Genomic DNA, 18,446 nt, shown 5'->3' with positions numbered 1-18,446 from the left:
GGAATATATTGAGCTGGGGAGTGACATGATCTTAATTAGTTTCTAATAAATCACTGTAGTTAGTGTAGGGAGATGTGGAGTAGAACCAATATGATTGATTAGAAGCCTATCAAGGTAATGGAGGGGAAAAGTAATGTGATTTGGATAGGAAGATTATGGTCACAGTGATAAGAATTAGCAAGCTTTGGGATATATTTTTAAGGTGGAGCTGTTACTGATAGATTGAGAATAGATGTAAATGTAAACTTGACTGCAAGAAAGATAAATCAAGATGAATCTTAGGTTTATGGCCTAAGAACTGAGTGAATGGTGGTGACAATCCCTGAGATGAAAGAGAGTGTGGATGAGGAAGAATTTCAAAGTTATTATTTTGGACATATCCATTTTGAGATACTTATGAGACATATGATTGCAAAACTCACAGAAATCACAGCTAGAGATAAACATCTGGTAGTCAGAGTATATAGAAGACATGGAAGAGGGGACAGTGATTAGAAAGAGAATATGGCCTAAGACAAAGTTACAAAGAGGAGAATGAGTTAAAAAAAAAAAAAAAAATCTGAGTGCAGCCAATAATAAAGAAGAAAACCAGGAGAATATGGTGTTCTGATGTCCAAGCAAACAAAGGCTCAAGACAGATGGAGTGATCAACAGTGAGAGCTAATTATTCATAGATTGAGTAAAATGCAAGTTAAGGATTGATCATATCACAGCATTAATATTCTGGTGACTTTGACACGGTTATTTCACTAGAGTAGTGAGGACAAAAGTCTGATGCAATGCATGAAAGAGAGAATGGAGGAAGAGGAGATAGCTTGTCACCGTAGCAGCATGGAAGAAAATTTATAATGCAAAGAAGAAGAGTTAGAATCTTGATAAACAGAGTTTCAGGCAAAAGGTGACCTTGTCTGCTCAGACTTGAGTCTATTGCAAGAGACTAACATAAAAATAATATGGAAGCATAGTATGATAAAATTGTACAGGAAAACATTTGGTGCTATGGGAAACTATAGGACACTTAACACAGGGAAATTCCAAAGGGTTGAAGCGGTAACATTCACACTGAAAGTCCATAGATGGGTAGGTGTTAGCTAGGTGAGAGAAGGACAAATCAAGTGGCCGCAATAAGAGAGCATATTAGTTTAGAAGGCTGGACTGGGATGGGGGATTAAGATGATGAGGACTTGGGAAATTATAGTTACATACAAGCCTGGAGATGAAGTCAGAGACTAATACAATTAACTATATTTATCTGTAGGCCAGGCACAGTGGCTCGTGCCTATAATCCTAACACTTTGGGAGGCTGAGGAGGCATTGTTTGAGGCCAGTGATTCAAGACCAACCTGAGCAACATAGATCCTATCTCTAAAAATTAGCTATATAAAAATTAGCTGAATATCTATACACAAATTAGCGGGGTGTGATGGCACACACCTGTAGTCGTAGCTACTCTGTAGGCTGAGGTGGGAGGATTGCTTGAGCCTAGGAATTTGAGGCTGCAGTGAGCTATAATCACACCACTACACTCTAGCCTAGGCGACAAAGCCAGGGCTTGTCCCCCCCCCCCAAAAAAAAAGAAACTATCTGTGAGTTCTGAATTCAGACAATGGGGAAATTTTTGAAGGATTTTCACCGCAGAAGCAACATGTCATATTTTAATTTAGAAAGATAATTTTGACAGTAATTTGAAAAATATAGTGCATGGAAAACATACCAGCCATAGGGAAGCCACTTATGTGATTAATGTAGTAACTCAGAAAAAAAAAAAAAAAAAAAAAAAAAGGACGTGTGAGGAAAGGTTGTGGCGGTGGCGATAGAGAGGAAGAGCATCTACAAAGTATTTTTTTTTTTCATCAGCAGGATCAACACTTCATCAATTACTTTTTTTGTTCTATTTTTTGGGCGAATATTTTAAATTTCTTCCTCTGTCTCTTGCATGTCATTCTCAAATCATGCAAAACTGCTGGTTTTCTATTTAAATGAGCTAAATTAATTTTGACTAATTTAAACAGAATTTGTATATAACCCATTAACAAAGATTTGTAAGAAAACACAACTAAGTGAGTTTCTTTAAAAATATATGGTCACACTATTTTAAAAAGCTTGCAAGATGGCCGAATAGGAACAGCTCCGGTCTACAGCTCCCAGCACGAGCGACGCAGAAGACGGGTGATTTCTGCATTTCCATCTGAGGTACCGTGTTCATCTCACTAGGGAGTGCCAGACAGTGGGCGCAGGTCAGTGGGTGAGCGCACCGTGCGCCAGCCGAAGCAGGGGCGAGGCATTGCCTCACTCGGGAAGCACAAGGGGTCAGGGAGTTCCCTTTCCAGGGGTGACAGACAGCACCTGGAAAATCGGGCCACTCTCACCCGAATACTGTGCTTTTCCGACGGGCTTAGGAAACGGTGCCCCAGGAGAGTATAGCCCGCACCTGGCTCAGAGGGTCCTACGCCCACGGAGTCTCGCCGATTGCTAGCGCAGCAGTCTGAGATCAAACAGCAAGTCGGCAGCGAGGCTGGGGGAGGGGCGCCCGCCATTGCCCAGACTCGCTTAGGTAAACAAAGCAGCCTGGAAGCTTGAACTGGGTGGAGCCCACCACAGCTCAAGGAGGCCTGCCTGCCTCTGTAGGCTCCACCTCTGGGGGCAGGGCACAGACAAACAAAAAGACAGCAGTAACCTCTGCAGACTTAAATGTCCCTGTCTGACAGCTGTGAGGAGAGCAGTGGTTCTCCCAGCACGCAGCTGGAGATCTGAGAACGGGTTGACTGCCTCCTCAAGTGGGTCCCTGACCCCTGACCCCCGAGCAGCCTAACTGGGAGGCACCCCCCAGCAGGGGCAGACTGACACCTCACACGGCCGGCCAGGTACTCCAACAGACCTGCAGCTGAGGGTTCTGTCTGTTAGAAGGAAAACTAACAGAAAGGACATCCACACCAAAAACCCATCTGTACATCACCATCATCAAAGACCAAAAGTAGATAAAACCACAAAGATGGGGAAAAAACAGAGCAGAAAAACTGGAAACTCTAAAAACCAGAGTACCTCTCCTCCTCCAAAGGAACGCAGTTCCTCACCAGCAACGGAACAAAGCTGGACGGAGAATGACTTTGACGAGCTGAGAGAAGAAGGCTTCAGACGATCAAATTACTCCGAGCTACGGGAGGATATTCAATCCAAAGGCAAAGAAGTTGAAAACTTCGAAAAAAATTTAGAAGAATGTATAACTAGAATAACCAATACAGAGAAGTGCTTAAAGGAGCTGATGGAGCTGAAAACCAAGGCTCGAGAACTACGTGAAGAATGCAGAAGCCTCAGGAGCCGATGCGATCAAATGGAAGAAAGGGTATCAGCCCTGGAAGATGAAATGAATGAAATGAAGCGAGAAGGGAAGTTTAGAGAAAAAAGAATAAAAAGAAACGAGCAAAGCCTCCAAGAAATGTGGGACTATGTGAAAAGACCAAATCTACGTCTGATTGGTGTACCTGAAAGTGATGGGGAGAATGGAAACAAGTTGGAAAACACTCTGCAGGATATTATCCAGGAGAACTTCCCCAATCTAGCAAGGCAGGCCAACATTCAGATTCAGGAAATACAGAGAACGCCACAAAGATACTCTTCGAGAAGAGCAACTCCAAGACACATAATTGTCAGATTCACCAAAGTTGAAATGAAGGAAAAAATGTTAAGGGCAGCCAGAGAGAAAGGTCGGGTTACCATCAAAGGGAAGCCCATCAGACTAACAGCGGATCTCTCGGCAGAAACCCTACAAGCCAGAAGAGAGTGGGGGCCAATATTCAACATTCTTAAAGAAAAGAATTTTCAACCCAGAATTTCATATCCTGCCAAACTAAGCTTCATAAGTGAAGGAGAAATAAAATACTTTACAGACAAGCAAATGCTGAGAGATTTTGTCACCACCAGGCCTGCCCTAAAAGAGCTCTTGAAGGAAGCGCTAAACATGGAAAGGCACAACCGGTACCAGCCACTGCAAAATCATACCGAAATGTAAAGACCATTGAGACTAGGAAGAGACTGCATCAACTAACGAGCAAAACATCGAGCTAACATCATAATGACAGGATCAAATTCACACATAACAATATTAACTTTAAATGTAAATGGACTAAATGGTCCAATTAAAAGACACAGACTGGCAAATTGGATAAAGACTCAAGACCCATCAGTGTGCTGTATTCAGGAAACCCATCTCACGTGCAGAGACACACATAGGCTCAAAATAAAAGGATGGAGGAAGATCTACCAAGCAAATGGAAAACAAAAAAAGGCAGGGGTTGCAATCCTAGTCTCTGATAAAACAGACTTTAAACCAACAAAGATCAAAAGAGACAAAGAAGGCCATTACATAATGGTAAAGGGATTAATTCAACAAGAAGAGCTAACTATCCTAAATATATATGCACCCAATACAGGAGCACCCAGATTCATAAAGCAAGTCCTGAGTGACCTACAAAGAGACTTAGACTCCCACACATTAATAATGGGAGACTTTAACACCCCACTGTCAACATTAGACAGATCAACGAGACAGAAAGTCAACAAGGATACCCAGGAATTGAACTCAGCTCTGCACCAAGCAGACCTAATAGACATCTACAGAACTCTCCACCCCAAATCAAGAGAATATACATTTTTTTCAGCACCACACCACACCTATTCCAAAATTGACCATATACTTGGAAGTAAAGCTCTCCTCAATAAATGTAAAAGAACAGAAATTGTAACAAACTGTCTCTCAGATCACAGTGCAATCAAGCTAGAACTCAGGATTAAGAATCTCACTCAAAACCGCTCAACTACGTGGAAACTGAACAACCTGCTCCTGAATGACTACTGGGTACATAACGAAATGAAGGCAGAAATAAAGATGTTCTTTGAAACCAACGAGAACCAAGACACAACATACCAGAATCTCTGGGATGCATTCAAAGCAGTGTGTAGAGGGAAATTTATAGCACTAAATGCCCACAAGAGAAAGCAGGAAAGATCCAAAATTGACACCCTAACATCACAATTAAAAGAACTAGAAAAGCAAGAGCAAACACATTCAAAAGCTAGCAGAAGGCAAGAAATAACTAAAATCAGAGCAGAACTGAAGGAAATAGAGACACAAAAAACCCTTCAAAAAATAAATGAATCCAGGAGCTGGTTTTTTGAAAGGATCAACAAAATTGATAGACCGCTAGCAAGATTAATAAAGAAAAAAAGAGAGAAGAATCAAATAGATGCAATAAAAAATGATAAAGGGGATATCACCACCGATCCCACAGAAATAGAAACTACCATCAGAGAATATTACAAACACCTCTATGCAAATAAACTAGAAAATCTAGAAGAAATGGACAAATTCCTCAACACATACACCCTCCCAAGACTAAACCAAGAAGAAGTTCAATCTCTGAATAGACCAATAACAGGAGCTGAAATTATGCAATAATCAATAGCTTACCAACCAAAAAAAGTCCAGGACCAGATGGGTTCACAGCCGAATTCTACCAGAGGTACAAGGAGGAGCTGGTACCATTCCTTCTGAAACTATTCCAATCAATAGAAAAAGAGGGAATCCTCCCTAACTCATTTTATGAGGCCAGCATCATCCTGATACCAAAGCCTGGCAGAGACACAACAAAAAAAGAGAATTTTAGACCAATATCCTTGATGAACATTGATGCAAAAATCCTCAATAAAATACTGGCAAACAGAATCCAGCAGCACATCAAAAAGCTTATCCACCATGATCAAGTGGGCTTCATCCCTGGGATGCAAGGCTGGTTCAATATACGCAAATCAATAAATGTAATCCAGCATATAAACAGAACCAAAGACAAAAACCACATGATTATCTCAATAGATGCAGAAAAGGCCTTTGACAAAATTCAACAACCCTTCATGCTAAAAACTCTCAATAAATTAGGAATTGATGGGACGTATCTCAAAATAATAAGCGCTATTTATGACAAACCCACAGCCAATATCTTACTGAATGGGCAAAAACTGAAAGCATTCCCTTTGAAAACTGGCACAAGACAGGGATGCCCTCTCTCACCACTTCTATTCAACATAGTGTTGGAAGTTCTGGCCAGGGCAATTAGGCAGGAGAAGGAAATCAAGGGTATTCAATTAGGAAAAGAGGAAGTCAAATTGTCCCTGTTTGCAGATGACATGATAGTATATCTAGAAAACCCCATTGTCTCAGCCCAAAATCTCCTTAAGCTGATAAGCAACTTCAGCAAAGTCTCAGGATACAAAATCAATGTGCAAAAATCACAAGCATTCTTATACATCAATAACAGACAAACAGAGAGCCAAATCATGAGTGAACTCCCATTCACAATTGCTTCAAAGAGAATAAAATACCTAGGAATCCAACTTACAAGGGATGTGAAAGACCTCTTCAAGGAGAACTACAAACCACTGCTCAAGGAAATAAAAGAGGATACAAACAAATGGAAGAACATTCCATGCTCATGGGTAGGAAGAATCAATATCATGAAAATGGCCATCCTTCCCAAGGTAATTTACAGATTCAATGCCATCCCCATCAAGCTACCAATGACTTTCTTCACAGAATTGGAAAAAACTACTTTAAAGTTCATATGGAACCAAAAAAGAGCCCGCATCGCCAAGTCAATCCTAAGCCAAAAGAACAAAGCTGGAGGCATCACGCTACCTGACTTCAAACTATACTACAAGGCTACAGTAACCAAAACAGCATGGTACGGTACCAAAACAGAGATATAGATCAATGGAACAGAACAGAGCCCTCAGAAATAATGCCACATATCTACAACCATCTGATCTTTGACAAACCTGAGAAAAACAAGAAATGGGGAAAGGATTCCCTATTTAATAAATGGTGCTGGGAAAACTGGCTAGCCATATGTAGAAAGCTGAAACTGGATCCTTTCCTTACACCTTATACAAAAATCAATTCAAGATGGATTAAAGACTTAAATGTTAGACCTAAAACCATAAAAACCCTAGAAGAAAACCCAGGCAATACCATTCAGGACATAGGCATGGGCAAGGACTTCATGTCTAAAACACCAAAAGCAATGGCAACAAAAGCCAAAATTGACAAATGGGATCTAATTAAACTAAAGAGCTTCTGCACAGCAAAGGAAACTACCATCAGAGTGAACAGGCAACCTACAAAATGGGAGAAAATTTTCGCAACCTACTCATCTGACAAAGGGCTAATATCCAGAATCTACAATGAACTCCAACAAATTTACAAGAAAAAAACAAACAACCCCATCAAAAAGTGGGCAAAGGACATGAACAGACACTTCTCAAAAGAAGACATTTATGCAGCCAAAAGACACATGAAAAAATGCTCACCATCACTGGCCATCAGAGAAATGCAAATCAAAACCACAATGAGATACCATCTCACACCAGTTAGAATGGCAATCATTAAAAAGTCAGGAAACAACAGGTGCTGGAGAGGATGTGGAGAAATAGGAACACTTTTACACTGTTGGTGGGACTGTAAACTAGTTCAACCCTTGTGGAAGTCAGTGTGGCGATTCCTCAGGGATCTAGAACTAGAAATTCCATTCGACCCAGCCATCCCATTACTGGGTATATACCCAAAGGAGTATAAATCATGCTGCTATAAAGACACATGCACACGTATGTTTATTGCGGCATTATTCACAATAGCAAAGACTTGGAACCAACCCAAATGTCCAACAATGATAGACTGGATTAAGAAAATGTGGCACATATACACCATGGAATACTATGCAGCCATAAGAAATGATGAGTTCATGTCCTTTGTAGGGACATGGATGAAATTGGAAATCATCATTCTCAGTAAACTATCGCAAGAACAAAAAACCAAACACCGCATATTCTCACTCATAGGTGGGAATTGAACAATGAGAACACATGGACACAGGAAGGGGAACATCACACTTCAGGGACTGTTGTGGGTTGGGGGGAGGGGGGAGGGATAACATTGGGAGATATACCTAATGCTAGATGACGAGTTGGTGGGTGCAGTGCACCAGCATGGCACATGTATACATATGTAACTTACCTGCACATTGGGCACATGTACCATAAAACCTAAAGTATAATAATAATAATAATAATAATTACAATAAAAGAAAAAAAAAATTGTTAAGATGGTAAAAAAAAAAAAAAAAAAAAAGCTTGCAACACCATTTTTTTTTTTTTTTTGAGTAATTGCCCTGGTTTTTGCATTTGTCTTTGGAAGTGGCACAAAGCTGTAATTCACTTTAAAAAATTATTATTACAAAAGATATGTTCTTTATATCTTATCATTTATAGCCATACTAGGACAAATTCCCCAGGAGCACAGTACAATTGGGACCTAAAATAATATTTGTAGCAAAAGGAAATATAATTTGTTGATTTCTAACTGTGTTCCAAGCAGTGTGCTGGTTTCTTATGTAACATTCTAGTTTCTTTGTATTTTTCACAAAAGGCTTTTAGAAACAATAGCATTACCATTCCACAGATAAGATATCTGTGTTTGAGAGATTTTAAAGAACAGGTCAAAGTCACACAGAATTTAAGAGTTATGAGTTCTAGGTCATGGCCAGAATCAAGGTGATTCTATTAATGGCATGAGAATTTTACTTTCAGACAAGTACCTTCTAAAAATGATAGAAGCCTTTATTGACTTCTGAGTAGGTCTGCATACATATTCTTTCTTGTAATAGTTAGACTGGCAATAACTAAACTGGGACCACTTCAAGTATCTTCAGTTCCATCTAAGGACATGGACTCTGGCTTCAATTGCCAGCATTCAAATCTCAGCTTCATCTTTTTTTTTTTTTTTGAGACGGAGTCTTATTCTGTTTCCCAGGCTGGAGTGCAGTGGCGCAATCTCGGCTCATTGCAACCTCTGCCTCCTGGGTTCAAGCGATTCTCCTGCCTCAGCCTCCAGAGTATCTGGGTCTACAGGTGCCCACCATCACATCTGGCTAATTTTTGTATTTTTAGTAGAGATGGGGTTTCACCATATTGGCCAGACTGGTCTTGAACTGCCGACCTTGTGAGCCTCCTCAGCCTCCCAAAATGGTAGGATTACAGGCGTGAGCCACTGCACCTGGCCAGCTTCATCTCTTAATATGTGATCTTGGGCAAGACAATCTCTTAATGACTCCATTTGATTGCCTCAGCTGTAGAATGTGGAGAGTACTTATTCATATCTCATTAGTTGTTGGAAGGCTTAAATGAGTTAAAATATGTAAAGTACTTAGACGGGTGCCTCGCATATAGTAGGCTCTATATAAAAGTTATGACCATAATATAGTTGTTGTCATCATCCTCATTACTTTCCAGTGGATGCTGTTACTCCTCAAAGAATGCATGAAGGAGAAAGTACCAAATAATTTTGTAAAAATTCAAGACAATTTTTATCTAGAAATGAACTATTTTTAAGGCAAATTTAGTCAATGCATGTTTTAGTAATATAATACAAATACGATGCTGTTATTGAGTTAATTGTAGTGTGATTTTTAGATATGCCATTCAAAGGTCATCCATTAATGCTGTTTAATTATTTGTTAATCTTTCCATGGGATACAAAAACTTCATTTTCATTGCTTTCATCAGTTTTGAAAAAAGTATGATTTGATTTGCAAGTCTAGTATCTGTCTAAGATGTTATCTCTGACCTTTACTCTTATTTTAATCCTTTGCATTAGAATTAACTCCCTCTTTTGGACTGCTTTATTTTTAGTGCCCTGTGGTGGAATTTTAACTAAGCGCAAAGGGACTATTTTGTCACCTGGATACCCTGAGCCTTATGACAACAATCTGAATTGTGTGTGGAAGATCACAGTGCCAGAGGGAGCTGGCATTCAAGTAAGAATATTTAAGTTTTTCTTCTTTTCATTGTATGTTTGCAGTTAATCTTTTCAGAGATGACAGAATGAACATTATTTCTTAAAGTTTAGCAAGTGGTTTTGACTGACATGGTTGAAATGAATAGAAAGATATTTGTTATTAATTTTTTTCATGTAGAATTAACAGAAAGCCAATTCAAGATGGCATAAGCAATACAAAAAAAGTGTTACCCCCATATAACATGGAATCTTGAGGTAAGCAGATTTAAACATGATTTCAGGGGTTCAGTTGTGTCTTTCCTCACCCAGGTTATTTCCATCTCTCTGTTCTGCCATGCTCAGCCTGTTGGTTTTAGTTCTTAGACACCTTCTCCTGAGGTCTTTAAGTGGCTGCAAAAGCTCTAGGCATAACAGCCCTACATAGCAATGGCCAGCAGCTAAAACAGAATGTCCCTATGTTATGTACCATTTCAGTGGTTAAGAAAACTTTTCAGGAAACCTGCCAGCAGACTTTCCCTCCTGTTTTATTGACCAAGATTGCAATCATATCCATTCCAAACCTATGCAATGGGCAACAACCAAAGATTTACTATGATTTGGCTCAAATAAAACTATATTACGTATCAGGAGTAAGCAATAAGTGCAGCCTCCTATTATGCACACATCTCTCACTTAATTGAACTAAGCCAGATCTCTGTTAGCAAGGAAGGAAGATGCTCTTTAAAAATAGGTAATCAACAGTGGCTGTCCTGTTATTTGAATTATGGCTATTTTGGGGGCTGCTATTTGACCAGTTATTCTGTTTTACATAGTGATATATATTTTTTCTGGATGAATTGATAATATTTTACTACAGAATCAGTATATATATTCTACGAAAGGTAATTATGCTTCATAAATATTACATTATCTAGCCTTCACAGATATAACTTGATTACTTCTCTAACTGATTTGTAGAGTTTTTCTTTAGAAACTTGAGACACATAAGAGTTGTGGAAAAATTAGCCAAGATGCCATGCATTAATAATGAAATTAGATTGAAGCATAATTTTTAGTAAAAAAAAATCAGTTTCGTGGATTTATAATTGTTCAGATGTTTTAAAAATTACTTGACAGGTGTTGGGAGTAAAATACGCCAGCAAATCAATGACGAAACAAAAAGCATGTACATTTTCAGAGTTTTACGGCCATCCAAAGATTGTAGATTTGTGAAATTTGAAGATAACTAATCAATCCTATCTTATTATAGTAGAATAATAAGGATTTTGGGATTGCTCATGCTCCAGCTTGTATAGAGGATCTGAAATGATATGATACCTTTAGAATCTTCATAGGACTTTTACCACATCATCTGGTTATAATCTTCTGAAGGTTATTCAAGAGCATCTATATATTAACATCAGCTTACTTATTTCCATCTGATCTTAAAATTTTGAAAACCCTGGCATGTTTTCTTTAGTTATCATCTTCTCTTTTTGACCCACTGCAATGTGGCTTCAGCAACCAATACTCTAATAGAGCCAGTCTCATAGTGAAGATCTAAATATGATTAAATCCATTGTGTGGTTCATCTTTCTTGCTCTGTCAGCAGCTCTCTGTCTTGCTGTTCCTCCCCTAACTCCTAATAGACTATTTTTTTCTCCTTAGATCCTAGGACACCAATATTTTCTTGGATTTTGTTTTGTTTTCTCTTCTACATCTGTAGCTCCTACTTCTATATCTCCTACATGGTCTCCTCTTCCAATTCAATCCATTGTTCAAATATTAGTGTTTATGAGATTCTGTGGCCTTTGTTCATTTCACTTTACTCTCTCTGGGACCTTGTCTAATTCCATGGCTTCAGCTACTTTCACGTGCTAGAAATGTTGAGGACGTAAATCATAATAGACAATCAGAAAACATATTTTTGAATGAGGGACTGAATAAATGATGACATCCAGACCTAAATATCTAACTCAGACCTCTCACCTAAGCTGCACAACATATATCCGACTGCCCACTGGACGTTTTCAGCTAAACTTCTTGATGGCTTGTCAAATTCAACCCGTCTAAAACTGACTTCATAGAATTTTCTCAAAACTATTAGAACTTCCTGTGTTCTCTTTCTCAGAACAACTTCCTCATCCAGTAAGTTACACATGTCAGAAATTTTGATTCTTCTCTGACTCTTACTCGGTACAATGAAATTCGTCAGATCTGTCTTTCATAAATCTCTTAAACAAATCTATTTCTCTCCATCCACACTTTTACTACCCAAGATCAGATAGCGTCATCCTTGTCCCAGGTTCTTATTCTCCTCTAGTCTATGCCCTGTACGTCTAGTAGAGTAACCATCTGAAAGTAAAAATCTAATACTATCATTTTCTTGTGTCTAATACCTCAGTTGTCTCCAATCTCCTTAACTCCTTTGACACTATGGATTATGCCGTTGTGCTGTGTTCTCATTTTGTAACTATTCTATCTGCACTATTTCAGCTCCTTATAAAAACCTAGCTTTCTTTTGCCTCTGGACCCTTTGTCCGTGTTGTTCTTTCTGCCAGCACTCTCTATGATCTCCTTTTATGTTGCTTATTCTTAACATTTCTGTCTCAACTTAAAATACATTTTTCTGTGGAAAACCTTCCATGAACTTGAGACAAGGTTAAGTTCTCCATCACATTTCAATGTTACTACTAATTATCTGTAAGCTAATGAGGACAGTGCCAAGTCCATTCTGACAGTTAGTACAGTGGAAGTACATGCTGCACAGTGCTTGGCAGTATATTCTCAGTAAATATTTTTAGAATGAATCAATGAATACTTGCACAAGTGGAGTTTTGACTGTTTTAGAGTTAGCAGGCATAATGAACTACTAAGATGTTTGCAGAAAAGCTGTTATATATCACCTATCCTAGGCAAACACTATTCAAAACTGGACACATATGAATAACACTAAAATCTTTCACTGAGGAAGGACTTTATTGACTGTACTTTAGAAAACAAAATTTGAGTTTAGCAGCACGTTTAGCAAACATATAGTGTGTAAAGCATTTGGGGCTTTTAATTATAAACACACTAAAAAAAACTATCAAGGACTTTTTTCTAATTAACCACTTATATGGATGCTAGTTTTAGACATATCACTGAGTCATAGAAACTTGTAACACACACACACACACATAATATATGACTTATATTTGAAACTTCATTAAATTTACCTAAAAGCTACCTGGCTACTACACTAGGATTAAAGCAATGTTTAATATTTTTCTCTGTTGGGCCAAATATGTGTGTGAATAAAGAATTATATGAATATTCAATAAATCATATATGAGATAAAGTGGGATAATCATTCCTGAAAACAGGAGAAAAGAAGAAACATTTGGAATGCTGAAAAATTACAATAATATAGAATAATTGAACATTCTTTGGGAATTGCCTCAACAAACAATTTGTTAAATTAATATTACATGAGAATTTCCCACTCTTTGTGGCAAAGAGTGGATTCATTTGCTTGTTTGTTTATATTAGCAGGGTCTATTGGAGAATTCCAGTGGGGCTACTTTCAAAATTAATAGTGATAGTTATCAAGAAAAGGGAAATATTTATGTAATAAACCATGGGGGAAAATATGTTGGTTACATTATTGTATCAATTTACAGCATGATTATCATGATTTTATATAATCTAAAGTAAAATGGAATTTGAACAGTTATATGATAGATGCCTAGTTTTAATGATTGGAAATTCGTTACCTCTTAAAGCTATTCCATTGCCATGATGGACAACTATATCTAATGCAAAGTTAATCTGAACACTGAGTCGGTAGTTACCTCTTTTGAAATCTTTAGTTGGGCCGGGCGCGGTGGCTCACGCCTGTAATCCCAGCACTTTGGGAGGCCTAGGCGGGCGGATCACGAGGTAAGGAGATGGAGACCATCCTGGCTAACATGGTGAAACCCTGTCTCTACTAAAAATACAAAAAATTAGCCGGGCGTGGTGGCGGGCGCCTGTAGTCCCAGCTACTCGGGAGGCTGAGGCAGGAGAATGGCGTGAACCAGGAAGGCGGAGCTTGCAGTGAGCTGAGATCGCACCACTGCACTCCAGCCTGGGCGACAGAATGAAACTGTCTAAAAAAGAAAAAAAAAAAAATCTTTAGTTGGCTTTCATGTGTCTTCTGTCACAGTGAGTACTCGATCATTTATTTGAGTCCCTTAACAAATCTCATAACATTGTCTGCCAGTTCTTCTGGCCAAATTCTGCTTCTACACTCTTTATATTTTTATTATGCCAAACTACATTCACAATGTACCTCAAATCCCAGTGGCAAATTATATTACATCTCTCTGGCTGCTGTAACAAATTATCATGAGTTTTATAGTTACAAACAACAGATTTTATTTTTTTTCCTCATAGCACTGGAAGCAAGAAGTCTAAAATCAGCTTTACTGCACTGAAATTGAGATGCTGGCAGAACCTCTCCTCCCTCCTCCCTGCCCACTTCAGGGTCTCAGGAATGAGAGCATCTCTTCCCTGTTGTTTTCCAGCTTCTAGTGGCTGCTGGCATTTGGATTCTGGCCACATCACTCCAATTTCTGCCCCCGTGTTCACATTGTCTTCTCTTCTATGTGTGTCGAATCTCCCTCTGCCTCTTTTCCCCTTTCTCAAGATTCTTAAATTAAGCTCATCTGAAAGACCCTTTTCCATATACGGTAGTATTTAGAGGTTCCAGAGATCAGAACCTGATATCTTCAGAAGCCATTATTCAGCTATATACACTAGAGACATGTATCCAGAAGTAAACTGACTTTCTTTCTCCCACCTAGGCAATAGATTTTCCTGGAGATGTCTAAATTTTTGCTCTTGCTACCCCACTACTCTCAATAACACAGAAAAGAAAATAAATTATTCTCAAATTTTTCCTTTCACTTCCTCCCCTATTCAAATCACACAAAATTTAATAACTTCCTCTACAGCAACACATGTGACATCTGGGTTCCCATTTTTACTACTCCTGCCTCCAATACACTTGAGTCTCTCATTGTTTTTTACTGCAATACATATTGAAATATTACTGAAATAGATATTGAAATTGTCTTTTCACTTTTACTTTCTTCACCCAATGCAGTGCTGTACTTAGAGCACTGTCTTAATCATGTTCTTCCTCCGACTTCGGAAACCTTCATTGGAAAACTGAAGATATCACTACGTCTTGAAGTGCATGGTTGCTATGCTGGTGTTTAGTTTTTTATAGAGTTTCTTCCCTGATCTTCCTCTTAGCTAAGATTTATCGAGTCCTTACTACATTCTGGGTGCCTTATAGGAATTAACTAATTTAATTTTTACAATGAATCTATGAGTTCAATACTCTTATGACAATAATTTATGTAAATAATCTGAGGTACGGAAAGATGAACAACTTTCCTTGAGTGATATGCGCATGAGGAGAGGGAGCCAGGAAGTTGCAAACCTAGGCTCTTTGGTTCTAAGTTCTCTTGTATTTAGCTACTGTGCTCTACTCTTTTGAACTTTTTTATTCTTTCTCTAACTTTTCATGTATATTTATTCTTATGTAAATACCCCCCACTGTGGCTAAAGAAGATTACTCATGGTCCACTAAATCTAGCTCATGGTTTGACTCCTTTTACATTGTTAGACACTCAATAACTTCCTTCAGTGGAATAACTCAATATCTTCAGCTTAGCCCAAATGTTAACTCCTGCATGAATCTTCACATTTTTTAAAAAGCTGAATGCAGTATTTTCTTCCTCTGAATTGAAGGAAAGGGAAATTGAAGAAAATTGAAAAAAATTGAAGGAAAGGGAAATTGAAGGAAAGGGAAATTGAATTGAAGGAAAGGAAATATGAAGACAGAGTTGATAATTGTTTAAGGAGGTGGCGGTTATACTACAATCATACGGCTTTACTTCTGGTCTTCTTCCTATCTTAGAACATTGCCATTGGGTCTGATGCCAATCATACAGGCAGGGTATCTATTGCCATGTGGCACTCACCCCTGGAAACAGGCACCAGCATTCACTTGCATGGAAGAATAATGATGGGCTATTTTGCAGACAATAAATTTTTAATGAGTGAAATTGTTGTAATTATTTAGTGAATGAGTGCAGTGCCTATATTTTTAACAGATTTTTAGCTTAAAAAAACTTTTAATAAAGTTATTCCTTTCCTTCCTCTAAAACTACAAAAAATTTAATACAGAAATAGCAAAATAGATAGCATCCACAGTTGTGAGGGTCCTGTGGGTTCTTGCAAAAGCTCAAGCTGTGCCAAGTGATGTGCAATAAAGTAACACATGCATCTTTCTTTAAATAAACTGTAATAGACAGGAGAGAATTAAACCTCCCCAGTATTTCCCTTCTCAACTTTAAGGACCTTCACTGTGACTTAGTTACTATAACTCTATTCATTAAAATAAATTTTTAAAATTTCATTTGAGTTAATTACAAAGTATCATTTTTTGTGTCATCCATACTGAAACTTATTAAAAATATGCATGTTAAAAATTTTTAAATAAAAGGAAGAGAAGAAATTGAACAAAGTTTATGCAAGGAAAGGATAAATTAAAAGTATCCAGAAATAAACCTGGTTTTAAAAAGGTATATTGTAAGTTCCTATAGGCTTGTAGACCACAAATCTGGTTTTTCCTAATAGCTACAAGCAAATTAGAAAACTCAAATCAGTACATATACATAAAAATTCACCAATTGTTTTGAATATGCATTGAGATTCCTGGCACTGAGTCATTAGATTAGCTCAAATCTTTTGAAAAGAGAATGTTCTGAGATAGTGACAGACATTGCTCTGGTTATACCCACAATAAACACTGGTCGGTGCTTCAAAGGCTTTTCTATATAAAAATCAGCTTGTGTAAGCCAGTGCAATAATGGAAAAAATCAGGTCTGTTAAAAACCCTTCTATGAAGGGTCACAATTATGTGGTCCCGGATTTGAACTCTCTTTTCCAAGGGGGATTGGTGGACTGTAGTTATGTGTATCTGGTTAGAAATGTGTATTTTCACCTGTAATTATTATTTCACAGGTGCAAGTTGTTAGCTTTGCTACAGAACATAATTGGGATTCTCTGGACTTTTATGATGGGGGAGACAACAATGCTCCAAGACTTGGAAGCTATTCAGGTAAATAAGAGAGCTGAGCTTAATTAAAATACAGACATAATTAGGAATATAAAAAAAATTATAGAGCTATCTACAACTCTTACTTGGTAGTTTTAATTTGCTTTTTACTAACTATACACAAAGATACAAGGACTGAAGTTTAAAAGATTTAAAGATGATATCAATATTGATATTTAAAACCTTATTACATTCTTACCAATTCTTTCTATATTTGTGTAATTATTTATTGATGATTTTATGTTACTGGTAATATTTTCAGCTGAGTTGGGGTTCAGGAATAGTATGTACGCCCTTTTCCTTAAAAGAAAAGGATGAGCAATAATAATTAAAAATTAGACTGTGCTTTGAATTGTGTGCTATGAAGTCATGAAAATAACCAAGTAAATACTACAAGGTACTGTTAAGTGAGAATAAAGAGAATACAGAATTATTTCTATGAAATGAATAAAATTATATAAAATTAGTGTATACATGTGTAACAAGACCAGAAATAAACAAAATAAAAGTCTTTTTTTTAATCTAAGATGTTGACTTGTTTTTAAAATCTTTTAGATTTATTAAGGTTTTTATTTTTTGAGATGTAGTCTCGCTCTGTCTCCCAGGCTGGAGTGCAGTGGTGAGATCTCAGCTCACTGCAACCTCTGGCTCCCGGGTCCAAGCGATTCTCCTGCCTCAGCCTCCAGAGTAGCTGGGATTACAGACGTGCGTCACTATGCCCAGCTAAGTTTTGTATTTTTTGGTAGAGATGGGGTTTCGCTGTGTTGGCCAGGCGGGTCTTGAACTTCTGACTTCAGGTGATCCACCTGCCTTGACCTCCCAAAGTGCTGAGATTGCAGGTGTGAACCACAACACCCAGCCAGATTTATTGAGGTTTAAAAGGTAATTTATGCAATAATTTAAAAGCTTCTTTTGACATATAGAAGTTGAAATAAAAAGTTTTACTTTGTTAATTTTTTACTACTATACTTTTTAAACTCTAGAAATATAAATATAGCTAACCTATTAATTTACTCAATTCAGATATGCTGAAATAAATTTGAATGGCTTTAAGCTTTTAAGAGATTTTTAAATGGACTCGTGGAACGAATTACTTATCATCACCAATGAGGAAAAGAAAGAAATATCTGGAGCAAGAGTGATTTGATTTAAACATGAACAATATAGATTTAGACAGAAATATTAGAAAAATCCCACACAATTTTAGTACACTTTTATTTGTAATAGGTTAGGGGTAATACTTTATTAGTATTATTATTAATTTTTTTTTTTTTTTTTTTTTGCATTTTAGAGACAGGGTCTGGCTCTATTGCCCAGAGTGCAGCGGTGCAATCATAGCTCACTGCAGCCTTGAATTCTTGGGCTCAAGTAATCCATCTGTTTCAGCTTCCTGAGTAGCTGGGACTACAGTCACATACCACAACCCCAATTAATTTTTATTTTATTTTGTTTTTTTAGAGCCGAGGTCTCGCT

General features: G+C 37.7%; 1 protein-coding gene across 1 annotated transcript in view; it reads left to right on the top strand.

Moving 5' to 3' along the window:
* Window positions 1-18,446, top strand: part of CSMD3 (CUB and Sushi multiple domains 3) — a 1,221,229-nt gene that overhangs the window by 1,042,015 nt on the left and 160,768 nt on the right. The window contains exons 36-37 of the mRNA XM_054498903.2: window positions 9,736-9,860; window positions 16,880-16,976. Of these exons, the coding sequence (XP_054354878.2) occupies window positions 9,736-9,860; window positions 16,880-16,976 (222 nt within the window). The remainder of the gene's footprint in view (window positions 1-9,735; window positions 9,861-16,879; window positions 16,977-18,446) is intronic.

This window comes from Pongo pygmaeus, chromosome 7 (genome assembly GCF_028885625.2).
Source record: "Pongo pygmaeus isolate AG05252 chromosome 7, NHGRI_mPonPyg2-v2.0_pri, whole genome shotgun sequence".
Lineage (NCBI taxonomy): Eukaryota > Metazoa > Chordata > Mammalia > Primates > Hominidae > Pongo > Pongo pygmaeus.
The sequence above is the reverse complement of the archived record's forward strand: the minus strand, read 5'-3'. Positions and strand labels throughout refer to the sequence as shown.